General features: G+C 48.3%; 1 protein-coding gene across 5 annotated transcripts in view; it reads right to left on the bottom strand.

The window, feature by feature from the left end:
- Window positions 1–23,689, bottom strand: part of LOC146829564 (ligand of Numb protein X 2-like) — a 198,841-nt gene that overhangs the window by 18,881 nt on the left and 156,271 nt on the right. For all 5 annotated transcript variants that reach the window (XM_085608267.1, XM_085608266.1, XM_085608263.1 and 2 more), the window contains exon 7: window positions 856–1,030. In XM_085608267.1, coding sequence (XP_085464393.1) covers window positions 856–1,030 — 175 coding nt within the window. The remainder of the gene's footprint in view (window positions 1–855; window positions 1,031–23,689) is intronic.

Here is a 23,689-nt window from a genome sequence, read left to right as displayed (position 1 = left end):
TTTGATCTATACTGCACTGCTATTATGACTAAAGTCAAACAGCTGTTTGATAGATGGAAGCTACTATTAATTTCAATCATTGGCAGGAGGTAGTTTTTATTACAAATGGCCCTTCCCAAATATTTACAATTTTAAATCTAAATATCCATATATGTATCATGACACTACAGCAGCCCCGGCATGCACTATCATCAAGCATGCACACGTATGCAACAGGATACTGTGAAAGACATTTATTTATTTACCATTCCAAGTGTGCAGACACTCATCGTGGAGTGCTAAACTATAAAAAGATTAGAAGAGCATGAAAATGAATAAGATTAGGAAAGAAAGGCCTGGCAGCAGACTGGAGTTGCTGGACAGTTCAAATAAGAAACAAAAACAATCATTAGAGAAAAGAAAACGTGGTAGCGAGGGGGAAGACAAGCAAGGGGGGAGATTGGGGAGGGTGGGAGCCACACAGAGAAAGCAGGGAGTACATTTGATAGAAAAGTAACAGCACATAGGGGAGAGCAAGAAAATACCTGCAGTCTCATGGAGTGCTGAAAGAAAAAATGTGTTGCCTGATTTATAACCAAGTCGTCTAATTGCAAGCATGGTAAAGAAGCTATGCTACCGGGGAGGGACAAACAAAAGAAGAAGAGGTAAAGTCAGACTAAGAAGCAAGCAAATGCGATTGACAAGAAAGTCAACCAATGTTAAGCAATGGGCTGGCCAGAATCCCAACTTCAGTGTTGATATTATGCACAATAGGACAGGAAACAGCTAAACGCGGTCTATAGGTGAGACCTAAAAATGAGAATGAGAAAGCTACGTACCAATAGGACATTGTAATTGTTCACTTATAATGATTACCTCGTTTGATCCTGCCATCTCGGAAAAGGCATCCGATGGGTTGTACACTTGATACATAGATGGGAAGTTTGTTACGACCATCTCTACCTCCTCCAAGAGTTATTCCCAATGACTCCCGGGGCTCCTTCTTCATGGTCACGGTCTTTTCGAGGGATAACGTTGTTGGGGCTACATCCTATGGAATAAGTTGTGCAAAACCAAAGCTCAAATTACAAAGCATTAATTAATTTATTTATTTTTGATAATCAACTTTATTGCGTTTTTAGCACAACAATATAGCGATAGCAAATCAAACACATCATCGGGGTAAATTACAATCAAGGTAAGCTGACAGACTCAAAGAGCACTGGTGAAGTGGATATAACATTGCTTATCAGTATGTAGTTCTCCAACATACTCGGGCCTCTCAAGTGGGCAGCAAGTTAACCCACTTGCCCCATATTTTGCCAAAAGGTTCGGGACAGCCTCTGACCTCGAAGAGGGGCTCCTCCTGGGCGCCACACCAGTCCAACCCAAGCCTCCACTGCCTCACAGTCGGTGGTTTAGCCTGGGACCATAGCGTTGCTATATCGCGCTTCGCCACTGCAACAGCTGTTCCTAGGAGGCGCCTATCTGCCCGGGACCCATCAAGGCCGTTGAACACCCCCAGGATCAGACGTAGTGGGTCGTGGGGGATCTCCCAACCAAGGGCCCGCGTAAGCTCAAGTTCAACCCCCCTCCAAAACGGCTCAAGAACGGGACACTGCCAAACCACATGCTAAAAATCTGCTGGAGCGTGGCTGCAACTCGCGCAGGCCAGGGAGGGATGCATGCAGGCGCTGTACAGGCGTGCGGGGATGAGGTATGCCGCATGGAGGTAATAGAGTTGGACGAGACGCAGTTTGGAGGTGGTTGTCAGGGTCTTAGGGGCCATAAGTGCGTCTCTCCAGTCCGCCTCCTCCAGGGGACCCAGCCATCCCTGCCATCGGGAACGGAGTCGGTCGAGGGATGTGGGACCATTGTTCACCAGGGATCGGTATATCCATGGCACCCCGCCTTTGCCAAGGTTCCCCATCATCACCTGGGCCTCCAAGGGGCTGAATTCCGGAAGGGCAGTACGAGAGGGGATGTGTGTGTGGAGGGCATGTCTGAGCTGCAGGTATTTGTAGAATTGGGATGGAAGGAAGGAGTGATGTTGTTGTAGGTCTTTTAAGGATTTGATATGGTCCCCCACCCAGACGTACCCATATAACAAGATCCCGACAAGATCCCATTGGCGGAAACCCTGGAGAGATGAGACCCCCATACCCCCCCCCCAACCATGCCCCGCTCCACAAGGGCGTCTGCCTGGTGAGTTTCCGGTCCCACCGTACGTGGCGTAGGGCTGTGCGCCAGGCCATTAGCACCATCTTAGTGATGGGGGGAGGATCCCGTGGCACTGGGCTCCCATATAGGTATGCTTGAATGTGCGCAAAGTCCATCGATCGGAGTTCCACCCGTTACGTGTGGCCAAGTAGTAGAGGTGGAGATTATTGACCCACATGCCCCCGTCGTAGGGAGGAATACGACAATGTGCTAGCGACATTCGCAGCCTCCCGCCTCCCCATAGAAACAGAGTGAAGACGCCATCTATTCCCCGAAACCAACTACCTGAGGGATGGGTGGTAGTATTTTGTAAGATGTACAGGAAACGGGAGAGAACCATCCTTTTGAAGAGGGCACTCCGGGCTAGGAGGTTGAGAGGGAGGGATTGCCATTTCCTAAGGTCCGCCTTGGCTCTGGCGACCAAGGGAGTGATGTTCAGGGCCCACTCAAGCTCCGGGAGGAGGGCGATCCACACACCCAAGTACTTGAACGATTGCCTGCGTAGGGGAATAATAGTTTGCCAGTCAAAGAACACCCGGGAGGGGTGCAGGGGAACCAGCATGGACTTTACCGGGTTGAGCCTGAGGCCGGAGACCCGTTCAAATGCAGAAAGAGCGGCCAAGCATCGCGGCCCAGATTTCTTTGGGTCTGCCAAGAACAAAATGACGTCATCGGCGTACAGGGTTATCTTGTCGGTGTGACTTGGATCCCAGGGCCAGCCCCGGATGAGGGAGTCCTGGCGAATGAGGGAGGCCAGGGGCTCCATCGTCAAAGTGAATAGAATCGGCGAGAGTAGGCAGCCCTGGCGAGTGCCCCTCTGGATGGGGAACATCTCGGACAGCACACCGTTAATGAGGACCCATGCCCGGGGATTAGAGTAGAGGACCCGGATGAGACGCCGGAAGGGGGAGCCGAAACCTATCCTCTCCAACACCTCCTCGAGATAACACCAATCCACCGTGTCGAATGCTTTTTCAAAGTCTATAAAAAGCAACGCCAGGTACGGGGTAAGGTGATGGCGGTGTGCAAGGGCGAGATGGAGGCGGCGTATGCAATGCCGGGTACCCCGGGCTGGCATAAAACCGCACTGGTCTGGGTGAACCAGGTTGTGCAGGTGAGGACGGAGCCGTTGGGCCACCACAGTGGCAAAGAGTTTGACTTCCATATTGATCAGGGAAATAGGGCGGTAATCCGCACAGTCAAGGGAAGGCGGCTGTGTCTTTGGGATGAATACAATAGTGGCCACGTCCGTCTCTGGTGGGAAGGATCCCTCATCCACTACGTGTTTAAATAGGGCTGTTAAGTGGGGAACCAGTGTGTCGCGAAAAGTCACATAGTATTCTTGGGGGCCGTGTATCTTTTCCGGATTGAAGGGGAGGTCAAGAGCCTCTGAGGCCGTCTGGGAGAGGCAGGGCAGATGAGTTCCGGCCTGGGCCAGCAAGTCCGCGAAGGATGTCTGTGGAGGTCGGGCCGCATACAGGGTCGCATAAAATCTAGCGAAGGTTTGAGCGATGGCATGAGCTGTGACATAGTGAGCCCCTGTCTCGGCCCGGATCTCCGGAATCATACGGTTGGCTCTGGGGTAGGACACTAAATTGTGCAGCAGTTTGCCATTTTTATCGCCCCAGCCATACACGGGCGCCACCGAGGAGCACCATAGCATTTTAGCAGACTCTAGTGAAATCTGGCATATCTCTTCGCGGGGCAGCCTGAGCGGAGTCCTCACTGTCGTTGGTGGCTTGGGCTTCCTCCAGCTGCGCCGCCTGGGCCTCCAGCAGCGCGAGCCGGGCTGACTGCTCCACACGCTTCACGTGGAACAGACCTCTAGCCACGCCCGGTAGTTCGGCCTTGCCAGCCTCCCACAATGTTCCCGGTGAGGAGACAGAACCAGTGTTGGTAGAGAAATAGAGCTCCATTTCCTGCCCGAGGGATGCAACAAAGTTGGTGTCTTGCAGGAACCAAGCGTTCATCTGCCATGCCGTGCGGGTGCCGTGAGAAGAGGTCCCCAGATGGAGGGAGACAGGGGAGTGATCGGAGATACCCCTAGGTAATACATTGACCCCGGACAATAGTTGACAGTCCGTGGCAGGCAGTAGGAACAGGTCAATACGGTTGTGGGTGTGGTGGGCTACCTAAGTATGGGTGTATTGTTCCTTATGAGGGTTCCACACCCTCCAAGCATCGCAGAGACCCAGGGCAGAGGACCAATCATATAAGCGTTTTGCAGAGGCTAAGCGGGAAGCCGAAGGAGTACCTGTTGTGTCACGCGAAGGTTGTAGGACAGCGTTAAAGTCGCCCCCAACTAACATCAGACCCGGTGGGAAGGAAGAGATTATCGATGTGAGGTGGCGAAGGGCAGAGGCCATAGTGGCGGGGGGAATGTATGTACACAAGAGATTACGGTGTTGCCCCTCGATTGTATCCGTCAGTGCCGCATAGCGAACTTGGGTGTCCATCTCGGCGTGGGCCAGGGTGAAGGGAAGTACCTGCCGCAGTAGTATGGCAACCCCCCGGGGAACCCCGTGTAAAATCAGAGTGCCAGACCCTTTCAAACCCGCATCTAGCGGGGAAGGTGCAGTGTGAGCCCAGGAGGTGTGTTTCTTGCAGAAACAAGATGTCAGATGCATGGCGGTGGGCGCTACGAAGGACTGCAGTACGCTTAATACGGTCACGTAGGCCGTTAACATTCCAGGAGAGGATGTGGAGGGCCCCATTGAAGGTGGACGCCATCAAGGTCAGCGGTGTGTGGATGTGCGGGTGCAAGCGCAAAGATGCCCGGGTCCCATGGGAGACGACGTGGCAGGGTCCGAGTCGTGGAGTGTGTGGTCCGGTGAGTCTCGTGTCAGCGCCAAAGGTGAATAGATGTGTGTAGCTACCGAATAAAGCTGGGGACAGTGGCCCGTAGGCGGCCAAAAACAACAAACTAGTGGGAGACAACGGTGTTCCACCCCCTCCCCGACCCTCCCAACGCCCCCAACCTATACTTCTGAAGAGGAAGCATCTGTTGGTCCGGTCGTCCACCGCACCAGCTGCCCCCCAGCACGGGCTCCGGTCAAGGATGAAGAGGAGGGGGAGGCATGGGGAGCACCAACGCTTCACCACTGCACCGCTACCCGACGCGGTGGCTGGACCCACCCCCAGCCCCACACGCCAGAGGAGACACTGTTGAGGGGAGAAGGGATTCACATGAGGACCCAGGTCCAAACTTCACGACGGAGGAAGGGCCGCAGCGACCCGCAGAAGCAGGCCCAGAACATTCCAGTCAGCTGTGGCAGAGGGAGGCGCCTCGCGGGACCTCAGGCCATCCGGGAAGAAGGCCCTGGCCCACAAGGGGAGGATTAGAAGGTTGGCGGAGAGGGGGGCGGGGGGCACCAGGGCACCTCCTCGCCACTCGATATGATGGCCGTACCCCCCACCGCCGGGAGAACACGGGCGCCTCCACCAGTAGGACAACACCAGGAGGCCGATCTCACCCTCACCCCAGGCCCTCCCGACAGCGGGCACAGCGCAGGACAGTCCAGTCAATGGTGGCAGAGGGAGGCGCCTCGTGGGACCTCAGGCAGCCCAGGCCCATCAGGGGAGGATTAGGAGGTTGGTGGAGAGGGGTGGGGGGCACCAGGTCGCCCCCCCCACCCGATATGATGGCCGCACCCCCACCGCCGGGGGAACAAGGGCACCACCACCAGTATGGCGACGACTGGAGGCCGGTCCTACCCCCTACCTCAGGCCCTTCCGGCTGCAGGCATGGCACAGGGCGCCGATTGGAGCGAGGTCGAGCCGGAGAGGGCAGTCCGCCCCGCGCCTCAGCCAGATTGGAAGCTCCGCTTCACTTGTGAGTCGCAGTTAAGAGTTCGGCACGTAGGGCAGCAGCGGCAGGCCCAGCCCGGGAACAGAAGGCCGCACCCCCGGCAGGCCCGTGCACCCGCAGGAAGGTCCCGGTTACAGGCAGGTCCGACGCCCAGCGGCAGCCCAAGGCCTCCGGGCTCGTTCGCCCCAGCTCGTTGCCGCCCAGTCCCGGCAGCCCGCCCCGCCGGCCAGGCCTACCACTCCAATGCCCAGGGCACACAGGTCAGAGCAGGCCGCGAGCACAGAGGCAGGCCCGGTCACCGTCTACCGCTCCCTGCCGCTGCCAGAGAGCGGCAGCCGAGGCGCCGCGACTCGCCGCAGGCAGATGCCGATGAGCAGGTACTCCTCTGGGGCAGCGGCCCGGGCCAGCAGCCGGTCACGGGCTCCGCTCTCCGGTGTGCACCACAGATGGCCGGGTCCACCCCACAGCCCGGGGCCGCAGTCAGTGCTGATCCTCCCCGGTCCGGACTCCGGTCACACCACTGGGCCGCAGATGGAGCCGGCCGCTTCCGCCGCCACAGAGGGGTCCAGGGTGAGGCTGCAGTGGCACCCAGGGCTCTCGGTTCCGGCTCAAACCTCCGACGGGGCCGCCATTTTCGGCGCGCGGCCGTGAAACCAGGTTGGCAGAAGCACAAATCCGCTCAGAAACGGCCCAGGATGCAGCTAGGGAGTGCAGCGGATCTCCTGCAGCGGACAAGTACAATGGATGGCACCTATTGGCAGCGGATGCAAGGCGGATGACGGAGGGGGTCCGGAGCACTCTTAGAGTGCGACTGCCATCTTGATGCCTCAGGCCACGCCCCCAGCATTGGTTTTCATCATTATTCCACATTCTACATAACACTGGGCTGTATGCAGTTGATACCGACACCCCTTTAATCCTTTCTTTTTATTACAATTTATGCATTAATTTGTTCCTACATCTTGCAACTGAAAAGTAGCTAATGGCAATGCAATTTCAAACAGCAAGCAACAGCTTAACGATTATATATCAAAATCTGGATAAAATGCATTAATTTGTTCCTACATCTTGCAACTGAAAAGTAGCTAATGGCAATGCAATTTCAAACAGCAAGCAACAGCTTAACGATTATATATCAAAATCTGGATAAAATGCTACACAAAAAAGAGCATATGAAAGCGTGGTAAGGGAACACTCTGTAATAACATCAACTTGCAGTACTAATTCATTCCTTTTTTTTTTTTTTTTTTTACAAGTTCCAAGACAATCTCCCTCAAGTCATGAAACATATCTATTCTCTCATCACATTTATAGTTTCTATGCAAACCAGCCTTGAGAGAGTCTGTAACCTTTATAGGAACGTTATTTTTAGTTTTGAGTTCTTTATGTTCACAATATCTATATATTTGCTCATTTGGAGATCTCTTTATTTACTGGTAATGTAATTAACTAATTGTTCTCTTCCCTAGTTTACTTTTATCTTTACAATAGTGATCTCAAAACAAATCTTTCCCAAAAGTGTCAAATGAAAGTACTCATAAATGCGATCAATGACATATCTTTTTTTAATATCTTCAACAATAGCCATTCTCTATTAAATGTAATTTTTTTATTTTTTGGGGGGACTTTTATCCGGTCTTATTTTGATATATGCTCTCATAATTATGTGATCATTTAATCTGCTGTTCTCGCTATTGTCATCTTTTTCCTCATAATATGTTTGTTAAATCTGAAGATCCATACAACATACACTTCATCAAGAAACAAAGATTCATTTTTCACTACCTCATAAGTATGTCTGTTGAGTTCATAGAGGTTATCAAAGATTTTTTAAGCTGTTTTGATGAAGATTCAAATCTGATGCAATATCTTTCAACAACCTCCTTCTACCACTTTACTTTAGGTTTTTGTTTTTTTTTTTAAAATGATTTTTATTAGCAATTTTTTCACAAAATTATACATAAACCTCCCACCCCTCCCTTTGGACCAAGATATTACTTCACATCATATTCATCCACAAGAGAAAACAGTTCGATAGATCTGGAGAATAATACAGCATATATTGTCAGACTCAGTACAATTACAATAAATATTCACCCAAATAAGATCATAATATTGACCAAGCATTTTAGGTGTGATCTAGTTGCCAATGCAAAAGCGGACCCCAAATCTGCATCCCTCTTCTCTTTTTTCTCCTCCCTTTAGTTTTATATATAGCTACTTCCAGAGTGCAGATTGCTAATAGTCTGGATCTCCATTGTGCAAAAGCCGGTGCAGTAGCATCCAGCCACGCTGAAGCTATACATAGTCGAAGGACAGCCATAGCTATAAAAATAAGGTCCTGCATATGATTAGGTCTTTGATTATTAGATATTCCTAGCACAATTTCCTCCCGAGTGATAGATATATTAGCTTGAAAAATTTCTGAAAGGAAGTCAGAGATTCCTTTTATCAAACCTGACAGTTTCTCGCATGAGGCAAACATGTGAATCATGTCGGCAGTGCCCAACGAGCAGGGTGGACATGTTGTTCCCTTTCCTACTGCCCATTTTGCAATCTTATATGGTGTATAATAAAGGGAGAAAAAAGTTTTATAAAATTGTGCCTGAAGATTTATAGACATTAAACACACTTCTGATAGTTCATACGCTCTCAGAGGAATATTCGGTGGGATTGCAAGAGAGGTCTGCCACTCCATTAAATGTTTTCCCAAGTCATCAGGGAGCTTATCCCTAAGAAGTTCATAGATGACCCCAATTTTAGGGGTATTTGGTCTACATATAGTATCTAGTACGATATTATTTTGAAATTTGTCACGTCCCCCTGTTTTCTTTTGCAAAAAATCCATGATCTGTAGATATTTTAAAAACTCTCTATGGTTAATGGAATATTCAGTCTGAAGATCGGAGAAAGTTTTTAGGCCACTTGAGTTATAAAAACAGCCTAATTGCTGAATGCCATTCTCGATCCATCTCGGCATACAAGTGTCGTGGAATAGAGCTGGTAGCTCATAATTAAGCTTAATTGGGGTGGAACATGAAAAGCGGCCCAATCCTAGCAGTTTTCTTACATTAATCCAAACTTTATATATACTAGAGATGGTCTTGAGTTTTACTTTCTTAAAATAGTTGTCGTTCATGTGTCACCAAAGACAACCCTCACAGCCTGTCCCTAGGAGCAGTTCTTGTGGAGTGATCCTATCGGAGTTGTGGCCTTCTCCTATTGATAAGAGCACGATACTATATCTGATTACCGTAGCCCAATAGTATAGCTTAAAGTTTGGCATTCCAAGTCTGCCTCTTTCTTTGGGCAACATAAGCCATTTAAGTGCTCGGCGAGGTCTCTTATAACCCCAAATAAATCTAGAAAAGATATTCTCGATGTTTTTAAACTGTTGGGGAGTGAACTCCAGGCATATTGTGCGAAAGAGATATAAGAATTTAGGTAAATATAGCATTTTAATAACGTTACATCTCCCGCCAATAGTAAGATGTAGGTTGTCAAGTCGGAATAGTTCTTTCTTGGTGTGTTTAATCAATGGGTCTAAATTTAAGCTAACTACACTATCTATGTTTGCGGTTATATCAACTCCTAGGTAGACAGCATGTTCCGTTACTCTATAGTCATCCATCTTGAGCTTGTCATTAATAACTATCTGTGTTTTAGTTGAGTTCAGCTTGTATCCGGAAATCTTACCAAAGCTAATCGCTTCCTCTTCTATCGCTGACATTGCTTGGATAGGATTACAGGTGGCTATGGCTATATCGTCGGCATACGCTAGGATTTTTGTATCAATATTAAATGCCTTTATCAGAGTTATTAGCGGATGGTTTTCTAATTTCCGTATGAACGCATCTATATAAACTGCAAATAGTAGGGGAGAGCATGGGCACCCCTGTCTCATTCCCCTAGTGATCTCAAATCTCTCGGAGAGTGTCCCATTGATCATAACGCTGGCTCCTGGGTCAACATATAATCCTTGTATGGCTGTAGTAAATTGTGATGTAAGTCCACACCTACCCATAATTTCCCAAAGGAACCTCCAGGAGACCCTATCGAAGGCTTTTTCTGCATCCAACAATATTAAAGCCATAGGGTCTCCTGTTTTTTCTGTGAAATCAAAAAGTGATATCACCCGTTGGACATGGTCCGATGTCGATCTCCCTGGGATAAACCCATGTTGACGAGGAGACACTATATTATGGATAATAGGGGCTAATCGGGCGGCCAGTACTTTTGAATACATTTTCGAATCCCCGTTTATTAGTGTGATCGGTCTATAAGAACCCATTTCCATGGGGTCTTTATTTTTTTTCAGGAAGACCATGATTTTTGCTGTAGACCATGAGGGAGGTGGTTTACCGCCACTAAAGATGGAGCTAAACAATTCATGCATAATTATTCTAAGCTGTGTTGCAAATTTTTCATAAAATTCTGAAGGGATTCCATCTATCCCAGCAGCTTTTCCATTAGCTAATGTTTTCAATGCCATCTGGATTTCCTCCCACGTAGGGGTACTATTAAGATTAGCCTGTTCCTCCTCATTAAGGCAGAATCCCTCATATTGCTCCAAGTATTCAACCATGTTCTCCAGTTCTCTATTAGGCTCTTTATATAGATCTTCGTAGAATCTCTTAAACACTAATATTTGAGGCTTCCGTTCTCACCCCTCCATCTAAGTCTTTAATGTTCTTTATTGTATTTAATGTATGTTCTTCTCTTGTGCGAACAGCTAAGTGGTGTCCAACTTGTTCGCTGAGTTCATAAGTTTTTTTTTTATAGATCGTAGCTTTGCTAATAGCTTTCTCAATAAACACTTCCGATATCCGATTTCTTGCCACAGCCACCCGTTCTAATTCATCAGTTACCTGCCCACTTAGTGTTGCTTTGACTAGTTCCGCCTCTGTCATACTCAGGTTCTGTTGTAATCTATCGAGTTGAGCCTTTCCTTCTCGGTTAAACCTAGCAGAGAACTGGAGAGTTTCTCCTCTGATCCCAGCTTTCAATGCGTTCCAAACTATCTCTATCGGAGCACTACCGATATTAACTTCCAAGAAAGCCGAGATCCATTCCCTCATATGGTTATTATAGCCCTCGTTCATTACTTTAGGTTTTATGGCGAAAATGTTTTTTAGGGGAAAAATTCTAGATTTTTTAACAGCTTTTCTACTTAACAATTTTACTATTTATGCTGGTTAATGCACAGCTATACATCTACTTGCAAATCTAGCAACACAATTTCTATTCCTAAATAGTTTTCTTATAAGCCAACGTGCAGGCTTTTACATGAAACAATTGTAAACTTTTTTGTTAAAATTTTATAACAAATATACATTTGGCTTTTCAGGCTTTTGAAATAGCCCCAGTTCCACCTTTTCTGGTTAAGTTATAGATCTCATAACTTTATTCAGCAAGAAAGCATAGTGACCGTTCTCAGTAACTGGGAAGCCACACCCTGAGCTTCTAGTGATAGTTTGTATGCTTTGTGTTGGTACATTCATTTTTTCTTCTCCTGAAATAGAGAAAAATTGTGTCTGCTAGAATCGTGAAACAAGACAATACATGGATATATTTTAAAGACATGGGAAAACAGGAAGAGCTAACATTTTAATGCATGCACTGCAACTCAAATACCTACATTCAACTTTCTGCATCTTTCAAAGTTATTGGCACTGTTGAGCATTACAATACAACTTGTAACCTCCTAATGAGTTCCTATGACTTTGTTGGGCAAGCAGCACACTGCTATACAATGGTTCACAGAATGTAGCAGAACATTAATGTATAACTCCATTGTTATCATCAATATACCATCTGTAATTTTGTCCTTTACACCTTGGCTTAGCTTCCGGGTTTCTAACAGATTCTGTCCATAAGCCAGTAGCTCACCAGGTTTTTCTCCCTTCATCTGAAATGCTTCAACATAATCTTTTCTGTGGTCTCAGTATGATGCACACTAATCTTGCATCAAACTTTTAGGACCTTTTTTGATCCTCATGGCGTTGGTTTGCTGTTCTCTTCTAATATTTGTAACTCGTCATGTTAATGCTGTTCCTATTTTCTCAACTGTGTTTCAAAGCCGATGTGGTGATCCGCTTTGCTCTCACCTCTGCCTTCAGTTGTTCTCAATCATGTTTACATCTTTCACAGATTCAGCACATCTGTCCAGAAGTGGCACATTTATTTTTTAACCACTTTATCATCTTTCACAATGAAAGGATACATTCCTCAAAGCTTAGTCACTGCTGGTTTTTCATGACTTAAAAAATAGCTCAATATACACATGATCAGAGAAATATATACTTCAAATAATAAAGGTTAAGGTGCTCCCTACAGATTATAAAATGATCAATCCTTCAAATGAATGAGAAGCAATGAATTGGGTTTGCCCAAGCTTTCAAGCCTCCTCCGCCTGTAAATGTGTTTTGTGCAGCAATGAAATAGCAGCAATTTTAGGTTTTAAGAAATGCAATATCTTCATCCATTTCTTTAGAGGCTTAGACCATTTCCCATTCTGGGACACTATCTCCATTGCAGAAGTCACAGCTAGTGTAGTTCACCTAAGGTAATGATAGCATTAATGCTACTAATATTTTTGATTATCACTAAATAGAAAATAAAAGCCAAGGGAATGGCATGGGGGTGAAAACACCAAGAAAAGATTAACAACAAAGAAAAGAAAACTGGATGCAAAATTGCACTCCTTAAACAGATGTCATAATGTATATTATACATACATTTGTACTTCTAAATCAGTTTTCACCCAAGTACTGTGTGCAAAATATCTCTATACTAGGAAAATTAGGATCTCAAGCTCAATTCAAATGACTCTTCCAAAAGGATTCCAGTACCAAGTAATGCAAGTACTTGCTTGCACAACAGCACTACAGTCATCAATCTTAGGGAAATGCAAGGCCTGATCACACCCGGTTTTCCAGTGACAATCTTTGCTCACTGTCTCATTTACTCAGTTTTAGCCACAAGGAACATTTGAGGCTATAAAGTAAACTTTAACAACTTGATTGATGACAGTGCAATGTTAACATCATCAAAATTATGCCTACAATTAAAAAAGGTGGTGTTGCTTTGCAGTATCTGAACTCAGTTGATACCTTTGAATGTTACAAAGTGCAAAATTTAAAACTCAAATTTAATTTGAAAAATTAAAAGGCAATCCAGCTATTTTATCTTGTCCCTTTGTCTATACCGGTCTGGTAGCCCAACTTTTATCCATGCCATTCTCATGGACCAGTGAACTATTTACTACAGTGTACAGTCGTAGAGCTGTTTAATGTTTAATAAAGAATTGCAGATTTCTACTAATTCTGGGGAAAGAGTAGGATTAGGACATTCAGAGGATCAGCCAAGTGTAAAATCTGGGTTATAGTTTATCTCACATTTAAACTATTACACATATGCCGAGTCACGCAGCAGAGAAAGGTAAATGATTGTGGAGCAAGGTTTAAAGGTGACTGTGGTCTAAATTTGATTCTCTATAGTGAGTCATAAATGCCACAGCATGATTTAGTGCCATACTCTTTGAATGCAATAATTAAGAACACATAGGCTTCATCTGGTTTAAATTTAAAGTTACTTTCTAAGAGAATTCTTTCAGTGAATGACCATTTTGTGAATAGTGCTAGCCAGCTGGTTCATGTTCTGCAGGCCCCAAAAGGATGAAAGTGTTACTATATCCTAACTATTAATGATTGACTGGTCTATCCAATCCATAGTCGGGTACATCTTGGTGTATGCAGGTGGACCAAAGCTAGGATTGTCATGCACAGATATAACTTTGAAGATCTAGAAGGGCTTGAAGACAGTCTTTATGGCCGTGTACATCAAAATGCAGATGAGGGGAAGGCACAGGAGTTGGAAGGCTAATGGGTGGTGACCATTCATACATAAGAGGAATTCAAAATGGTGGAGGCCCGGATGCATCTGAAGACCAAAACTAGACCAACAATGCTTAGCTAATGGAATGAAAGATGAAGCAAGATTAGGTAAGTGATGGGCTATGAGGGCCCAAAAGGATTAACTCAGCAGAGTGCAGACGTGTAGAGATGGATGAATGAAGGAAAGGGAGGGAAAGGAAGTAAAGCAGATTTTCTGCATATTGGAAAACTAAAGTCTTGGTTTACAGATATTATAGAAATTCAACATTGTAAAGCCATCGAGCAGGAATTCTATATTAAAGTTCAATGCATAAAGAATTGGCACTACACAAGGCTACAAGTACAAACAAGTTAGCATACTGACCTTTACCATCTGGGTTCCAAGCAAATATTCAAACAGATAAGGCATACAGTGAAGCAAAATATCAGTTACGCATCTAGTGATTCAGCAAGACTTGTGCAAGCATTATAATTTCCAGGATGCAGAAGTCTCATACACACCTGCTGGGACCCAGGCCAATTTTAAACATTTTTATCATATAACAAGCTTCACAAGCTATAAATAATCAAGCATGCATTGGCAATTTCTAGGAATGCCTGTACTCCTTTTTCAGTTGTGTTGCTAACCTAGATGCCAGCATGTCAAGATAAAAATTTGCTCTGAAGGATACGGTTACTTCCTGCAAACAAAATGGTGGCATGTCTCACAGATGTAGCCCTCAAAGCACAAGGACTTAGCCACCCTATATAAAAGTTGTTAGAAATGGTGACCTCAGCTCCACAACATGTTACACTGTGCTATAAGGTTAATAAAATATATGCCTCTGGAGAAGAGTGTGTGTTTAGCAGGATGAAGAATAAAGATGAAGACTATCTCACAAATGTTGGATTTCATTATGCTGACATCCTGCTTGCCCACCATTGAGAACTTGTGATAAATCTCACAGGGAGATAAATGAACATTTGGAGAACCTGTAAACAGAAACACTGCAAATTATTTCCTGGGCAAAAGCAATATCATTCCTGAAAGAACACGCTTAGCTGGTGCAGTAGCGGCTCATGGAGGGAGTGCCGCGGGGTGGGGGAGAGGCAGGATGGGGGGTAGTAAACTCCAGCTTACGCCTTACGGGTGAGCGGAGTAATGTAAATAAATAAATAAATCAAACCTATTCCATTACGTGCGCTGAAACCCCAAATGCATTTCAGCGCGCGCAATGAAATTCATTTTATTTATTTAGTTACATTACTCCAGTTGGCCGTGAGCCGGAGTTTACTAACCCCAGCCCCGCAGGACTCCCTCCCCGAGCCGCTACTGAGCTGGTGGTGTCCGTAACAGGCATGAGCAGGTTGAAAATTTCAAGCACATATCTCTTGCTGGCATAGGATGCTGCTCGGACTCTGGATTAACTCTAGCCAAACCTAGTAGCCTAGTGGGACTACTCGAAAAGCCAGATCTTCAGCTTCTTGTAGAAGTCAAGTAGTGAGGAGGAGGCTCTTATGTGTAGGACAGTCGTTCCATGCTTTAGGAGTGATTTAGGAGAAACTCAGCAGTACACCCTTGTCTCTGAAATTTACAATCATTTTTAGACTAAGGACTTTAGTTCATTACCATTTCTAGCTAAAGTAACATCCTCAAAAGGAGTAGTTGCTTCCCGCTTCATTACTAACTTGTACAGAATGAACGATTGAATTACTCCCCACTGACCAGTGGGCAGATGATCCTCTAGAAAATGCTAAACGTATATCTGTATCTAAAACACACGCATTTAGCACAATGGCATTTTACAGCATATTCACCTTATTGTTAAGTCTGCACTGCAGCCAATGAGGCGGAGAGGCGGAGAGGCCTGGAGCGCACCTTCCCCTAAGATCCACCATACCTCAGATTTTTTTATTTTTATTTTTTTTTTATTTTTTTTTTAAACCTTTATTCTGTAAAATCATTGACACAGCTATTCAGCCGACAACCCGGAGGTACGGCAGCTTTAAAAACACAACACATGCTAGCGTCAACATTCCAATGACAGAAGAATCGAAGGTTCTGTTTTAAATAAACACAAATCCAAACCTAAACACAAGCAAGGCGATGAGTACCGTAAGCACCAGAAGGGGTTCTCATCAGGGGAGGCGAGCCCCATTTCGTCTAACAGGCACAGGTCTGTAGTAAGGGAAGGGAGGGGAAGTCAGAGACTCAAGAAAACATACACATATCAGCAAGAAGTTCAAAGCCGGAAAGAAAGCTAAGGGGGAAAGCTGCTCCTTGGGCGGATCCGGGTCCGGGGGCAGGCATATGCCCCCTCTGTACTGGTTCCAGCGCCCCCATACAGATTGCCATTTCCGAGGGCGCCCTCGAGCACAATACACTGTCTTCTCCCTAAACATGCTCCCATCCATGTTTTCCATCCATGCTGTCAATGTAGGAGGCCCAGTAGAGCCCCACAGACGAGCAATGTCGCGCTTGGCAATCATGTTACCCAGGGTCACCCACTGAGTCTGTGCCGCGTCATGGTCAGTAGGACCCCAAACATTCAGAAGACAACACCGCGCCTCAGGCTGCATGACGATGCCCGTCACCTCCCCCATCACCTCGTGGATGCGCCTCCAAAACTCCATAATCGCACCGCATTCCCAAATAATATGTAGGAAGGTGCCCACCATACCACAGCCTCTCTTACATAAGCCCTTCTCAGAGAAACCCATATGGACCAGCCTGGGCCCCGTCACGTAGACCCTATGGAGTATTTTAAGCTGCACCAACCGCAGGCGCGCGGGGATCGCGACCTCTTTGGGAGAGGAAACTGCGTACTGCCAGTCCTCGTCATCTAGTTCAAGTCCATCCCTGGTCCATTGAGCACGTAACCCTAGAAGAAGATCTGCCCGAACATTAATAAGTTTCTTATAAATGAGCGAGATCGTACTCTCTGGCATATGGCCATCCAGGATCCGGTCCTCCAACGGGGAGGACTCGGGCACCTTCTCCCCGTCTACAAGAACTGACCGCAAGGCGTGGAACACTTGAGCGTATCGGAAGAACTCCTTGCTCCCCAGCTCATACTCCTTCTGCAGCTCCTCGAATGATTTTATCCTACCCTTAACCAAGAGGTCTCCAACCCTGGATATGCCGATCAGGTCCCATTTCTCAAACCCTTTTGTGTGCCAAAGCTTACCCAGAATATCGGAGTCAAATAGAGGGGTGGCGAGGGTAAGCTTACCCTTCCAACCCAGCGAATCCGTCGCAACCTTCCATACATGCACAGCAACCCTAGTGGGCCCCGTTAGGGTTAAGTCTGACTACTTCGAATACAGCGCTCTGGAGTAGTTACCCCCACGTAGCAACCATCGGTCCATGGCGAAACCAGGGCTCAGCGCCGGACCATATACACCATGGTTAATCGCACTCAACTGGGTGGCCCAATAATAACGTCGGATGTCCGGAAGCGCAATACCCCCGTCGTACCACGGAAGCGTCAACTTAGCAATCGCTATACGCGGACGCCCTTCCCACAATAGCGCGCGCTGGTGGCTTTCAACCTTGCGGAAGTAACTGGCCGGGACCCAGTCAAGAGTATTCTGCAGGGCATAGAGGAAACGGGGAAGAGACCTCATCTTGAACAGAGCGGCACGGCCAAGGAGGGAAAGCGGCAACCGCCGCCAGCCCGCCACGTCCGCCCCGCAGACGCGCCAAGGGAGGGAGCAAGTTCTTCTCGTACCGCAAGATGGGATCGATGGAAATATAGATCCCCAAATACAAAAAGCCCTGCTGGGCTATCTGGAGCGGGCAGTTGCGCGGGACAGGCGGGACATCACCACACAGGACATACAAGTAGGACTTCCCCCAATTAATGACAAGACCAGAGTTTCTACCAAAAGAAGTCAAGACGTCACAAACCACAATCAGAGATTTCTTAGGCGAGGCGAGGTATAGCAGAATGTCGTCGGCGTAAAGTGAAATACGGTCTTCGTGGTCAGGCGACCAGCGAATCCCACGTATGTCCGGGTGCCATCGTATCCACGCCGCCAGCGGCTCAAGAGCAAGAGCGAACAATAACGGCGGCAGGGGACAACCCTGCCGGGTGCCTCTCCCGAGCTCAAACGGTGCCGACGCCCGCCCGTTCACCATGACGCTGGCGAGAGGTCCCTCATAGAGCAACCTCACCCAGCCCACAAATCCAGGCCCAAAGCCGAACTTGGCTAGCACAGCCCACAGGTACGCCCACTCCACCGTATCAAAGGCCATCGTGGCATCGAGGGACGCCACCACAGCCGGCTCCCGCATCGTGCCCGTCCTGGCAATCACACCATGAAGGCGTCGAAGATTCAGTGCAGTGTTACGGTGCGGGATAAAGCCCAACTGATCCGGGTGGATCAAGTCGCCAAGCACCCGGACCAGGCGGTTAGCAAGGAGCTTAGCAAGGATTTTCGGCTCAGCATTGAGAAGTGATATCGGCCGATAGGAGCCACACTTGTCACGGGGCTTACCATCTTTATGTATTACCACGATCGTCGCCAGCCGCTGGTCGAGCGGAAGAAACCCCTTCACCCGCGCCTCCACGAACATGGCGCGCAGGTGAGGAGCCAACTTATCCGGATGAAGCTTATACAGCTCAACCGGCAAACCATTTGGGCCTGAGGCCTTACCGGAGCACAACGCGCGGATGGCACCAGCTACTTCGTCGACAGTTATATCACCATCGAGGTCATCCCTATCAATGGCAGAAAGGCAGGGCAGAGCGATATCCCGCAACAGGTCACACGAATCCTCAGTCGGCCTATCCGAGACCGAGGTGTATACCGTGCGAAAATGGTCCGAGAAACACTGAACAATACCGTCAGGGTCAATAACAACCTCTTCCCCCATCCGTAGACAACTCCGGCACCACTCGATTGACACGCTCTTTTTTGTCCAGCCACGCCAGCAATTTCCCGGCCTTATCGCCGACATCATACAGTCGACCCTGCTGTTCCCTATGAAGGGTCTGAGCAGCGTTCGTCACCAGATCCCTATATTCCCGTTGCTTCAGACTCAAATTATGCAGTGTGGCCGGTGTAACATCCTCTTCCAAGGCCACTTCCAAGGCCGCTATCTCGTCCTCTACTTGCGTCACCTCGGCATCTCTCCGCCGCAGGGCAGCCACTACCAGGGAAAGGGCCTCCCCTCTCAACACAGTCTTAAAAGCTTCCCACAAGGACACCGCAGATTCGACTGAACCCTGATTCTCTTGAAAATAACGGCCAACTGACTTCAGCAACGCACTGCGCAGCTTGGGGTCACGAAAATACCAGGGGTTTATGGGAGCCACCATGCCCCCCGCCACCCGGCCAATATTCAAGCGGACCCACACCGGTGAATGATCAGAAATGCCCCGGGCCAGGTGCCTAGCCTCAGATACCAAGGAGGCGTGCGCAGCCAGAGTGAGCAAGTAATCAATCCGGGAGAGACTCCCGTGGGCCCCGGAATGGAAGGTATATTGTCTCTGAGTGGGGTGCCGTAGCCTCCAACAGTCTACCAGACCAAAAGTGTCTATAAAATCGGGAAGCCACTTCTGAGCACCCCCGGTGTCCCTGGGCGGACACCTATCAAGCATTCCAGAACCAACCGCATTGAAGTCTCCTCCCACCACCAGCGTCCCTTCGGGGAGTTCCAACAAGGCCTTGCCCAGATCAGCAAACGTGGAGGCCTGCAGGGTAGGAGGGACATAAACAGAAACCAATACCAACGTTCTGCCCTCCCACCTCCCCGCCACAGCCACAAAGCGCCCCCTGTCATCAGCAATGGTGGAATCAACCTCGAATGGTAGGGAAGCTCTAACAAGTATGCCGGCACCCCTGGAGCCCGAGGAGAACCCCGAGTGAGCAATGAATTTATAGCCCTTTCTGTTGAGTGCATAACACGTATTCCCTATAAGATGGGTCTCCTGCAGGAGGACCACATCTGGCGAGGTCCGTTTCAAGAATTGCAGGACTATCCCCCGTTTAATACGGTCCCCTAAGCCATTAACATTCCAGCTGATTATGCTTAAGCCCCTATCCCCCATCCCCGAACACAAAGAGACCTCCACCCCCCCGGAGAACCATGATCGGACAATGCTGACAACAATTGCTACGCCTTGCAAGAAAAGAAACACCCCCCCCAACAACAACCCCAACATCCCAAATCCCCCCCCTCCCTGCACCCCTGCGTCAGCTTACAAAGCCCCCCCAACTTGCAGTGTGCCGGTCGCCCTATCAAAAACAAATCTACAAAAAGTACCCCAAGGGAGGAAAGAGCTCCTATCTTCCCCCCGCCGCCCTCTCATTACTGCAGGAAGGTGCGAGTCACTGTCCGGGGCCGAGTCAATACGTGCCAACACCGGAGGTATCACTTCTGTCCATCACGATCGCCTTCCGCTCCGTCCACGCTGTCCCGGCCGGGCCGCCTCCGAGGGAGCGCATCCAACCAGTCCCCTGCCATGTCCGGTGATTCGAAGAAGAAAGTCCGGTCCTCATACACCACACGTAACCTGGCGGGGAAAAGCATGGCATACTTCAGGTCCATATCCCTGAGCCGCCGCTTCACCCCCAGGAAACTCTGCCTCTGTTTCTGCACCATCTGGGTGAAGTCAGGATAAAAACTCACAGAGGCGTTCTGAAAAGGGACCGGGCCTGTCACCCTCAATGCTTGCAGGATAGCGTCTCGATCCCGAAAATTAAAGATCCGGGCTACAATCGGTCTCGGGGGGGCTCCCACCTTAGGCCGTCCTCCAGGCACTCGGTGAGCCCGCTCCACCGCAAAGAACTTGCTGAGGCCCTTAGGCGCGAGATGATTCACCACCAAATCCTCGACGAGTAAATCCACAGAGACATCCTCTGAGGTTTCCGGGACCCCAATAAGGCGCACATTATTGCGCCGGGCCCGACCTTCGAAGTCCTCGAGCCGGCGGGCGGAGAGGTCACTCGCGGTTCGCAACTTACGAACCTCAGCCTGAAGTTCCGAGACATCGTCCGCTAGACCAGTGGTCTTGAGGTCCAGGGACTTGACCCGCTCGTTGGTTTTGCCCAGGTCCGCGCGAATCAAGTTGACATCGATCAGAATCATGTCCACCTTGTGCGCCAGGGTCTCAAACTGTCGCCCAATCGAAGATTGCATCCCATCTATCGCCCCTTTGATATCCTGCAGCGATGGCTCCGAGGCAGGGGGTGAATCGGCCTTCTGCACTTCCAGCGACTGTCCTGATCCACCGGGCGACCACTTCTGCTGGGCATAACGATCCATATTGTTGGATTGGGTATAGCCTCCCCGCCGGGTAGTCTTAGACTTCGACCTGTCCGCCTCCGATTTGGTCGACATCCCGAACAGCAGGACAATCAAGTGCCAAAGGCCGTCCCTCACGCAGCTAGAGGCAACAGGGTCAAATAGGACTACCACAGTCAATCAGGACCGAATGGAGGTCCTCCAGTCAGAGGAGGATATGCGTGAAGCGCTCCCAAGCCAGAGCAAACAAAGGGCGAGAAAGCGAAAGCGAAAGTGCAGCGGCATCCGTCCGTCAGTTCACACCTCCTAGGGCCGCTGTTGTTCAATTAGTGGCCGGGCATCCTGCCAATGCAAGCCCCTGGCATCCTTCGGAGGTAGGCCGCAATCTTCCGCCACGCACAACTTCGGTCCCCGGTGGGCGAACCTCGCCCGGACAGCGTCAGTCGCCCCAGCTGTGACTCATCTGCAAGATTCTGTGCATGAAATTCAGGATTTAGGACAGGATAAGTGCCGAGGGCGCGAGGGTAGCGGGAGCTCCGGGCTCACGCGGCCATCTTGGTCAAGCGCTAGGCTCCTCCCCCCATACCTCAGATTTTAAATTAAACACAGCCTCATATGGAGTGAGGAGTGGGTATCATATAAATCTATGAAAATACCAATTCCGGGGAAGAGTAGTTATGGGAAAGAAGCTTTCTCCTAAAGCACTAATTATTTTATCGATGTACATGTGTGAATTGTGAACACTGGCAATGTAAAGAAATCAGGGAAAGAGTAGAAAGGGCATATCTTATGGAAATAGGTACTTCAGGACTGTATGTCCCATTCTGGATTATGGCCTAGCCTCAGCAGGGGTAGCAATAAACAGACTGGATCATTACGGGGGAGGGTGGGGTGGGAGTCCAACAGTTATGGAGCAGTGTGAGATTGTTGGCTTAGATGATGGCATCTTCCGGAATTTAAACTGGGCCCTTTTTCCAGCAATGGCTTGAACTGAAAAGCTGTTTCAGCCACTTTAGTCTAAACCCCTTGATACTGCAGTGGGAGAATATAGACAACCTTTCCAAAGCCGTATCTGACTGCATGGTAGCCTCTGGGCAGGTCCAGGTCTTTGTGGTGTCCAATACCAGTCTGTGCATCAATGTCTGGATAAACCAAGCACAGGTCCTCCTTGGCAATAGGCATAAATCCATTATAGTACTAACCATCCATGGGGACCCGCTGAAGTATCTTGATCAGATTCAGGACTTGAGCAAGACTGGACCTGTAATGGTGGTGGAAATAGAAGTGGAGTCTGGGCTTGTCATAGGGTTAGAGAAACCACACCACAGTTAGCGGTGCCAGCAATGGATAGGCAGGAGTTGCACCAGAGATAGTAGGACCTTCATTGGCACTGAAGGCTGAAGGAGCAGGATAGAGTACTCACCCTTTTGACTCTAGCATTCAAGGAAGAGTTGGGGGTGGAATACAGCAGAGAGGCAAAACATGCACTCTGATTAGAGGGGAGCTGGATAGGCTTATACCACACTCCTTATCCTGCTGTGCTTGGCCAAATGGGGCAGGACAGTCTACCCAGCAAAGAGAAACCTACAGAGACAGAATACCTATGGGAGGGACCACCAGTGCTGATTAATTTCTTAAGAGCATTGTAGAGTCATCACAAAGACAAATGAAAACTCCTGTTCTTTGCAGCTCTAGATCAGCAGGGAGGGAAGTGAGCAAGCATACTCAGAGGTGCAGAGTTGGTTGGCCTGAAAGGTAGGCCAGTGCATTTGCTGCTTCTTGTGCCTCTTGTAATTTGGCCAGACACAATTGGAATGCCCTAAAACTGAGGGATGCAGATGTCCTCTGATTTTCCTATAGACAAGGCTTACATTTTCCAAATAGGAAGGCACATCCCTTCTCAACTATTCTGCTCAATTGTGGGGTGGTGGATGAGCCAAGAAAAGGATATGCCACATCAAGCTGGGAGGACAGACACTGCCCACAGTAGAATCTAGGATGTACTCCAGAATACAAGTCTCCAAAGTCACCAGAGGGAACAGAGACTTTCAAGCAAGATGGTGCATGCACTCCAGAATAGACCAAAAATGACAAACTTTCTTATATAAGGAAATCAAATTAGTGCGTGCAAGCAGGCTATCACTCACTGATCCAAGAGCATAACTATGAAATGAAGAAAAGCGGCACTCCAGGGGTAGCGTCCCCTGTATGCACAGCCAAATGTCCACAAGTGGAGTAATCCAATATTAATCAGGCGTTAAAACGTTCATCAGGTATCAATATGAATTTATTAAATTCTCAGACGATTACTCATCAATTCCAGAATTCATCTCATTCATTTCTTGACATGAAGACTTAAGTAAATCATATTTATGCAGACCCAATGCATTTCAGGATCGCACTCTTTTTCGATCCTCGACTAAGACGTCAGAGTCACGTTAACTCACTCATGACGGTGCAAACTCCCCTGATGAAGGGCTTTGTTTGCCCGAAATGTAGGAACTGAGACTTTGTCATTTGACCCAAGCCCTGGAAGTAGAGTAGCTCAACAGGCCT

Source organism: Triturus cristatus, chromosome 5_2 (genome assembly GCF_964204655.1).
Source record: "Triturus cristatus chromosome 5_2, aTriCri1.1, whole genome shotgun sequence".
NCBI classification, from domain to species: Eukaryota; Metazoa; Chordata; class Amphibia; order Caudata; family Salamandridae; genus Triturus; species Triturus cristatus.
Note: the sequence above shows the minus strand (reverse complement) of the source record. Positions and strands in the feature narration are given on the sequence as shown.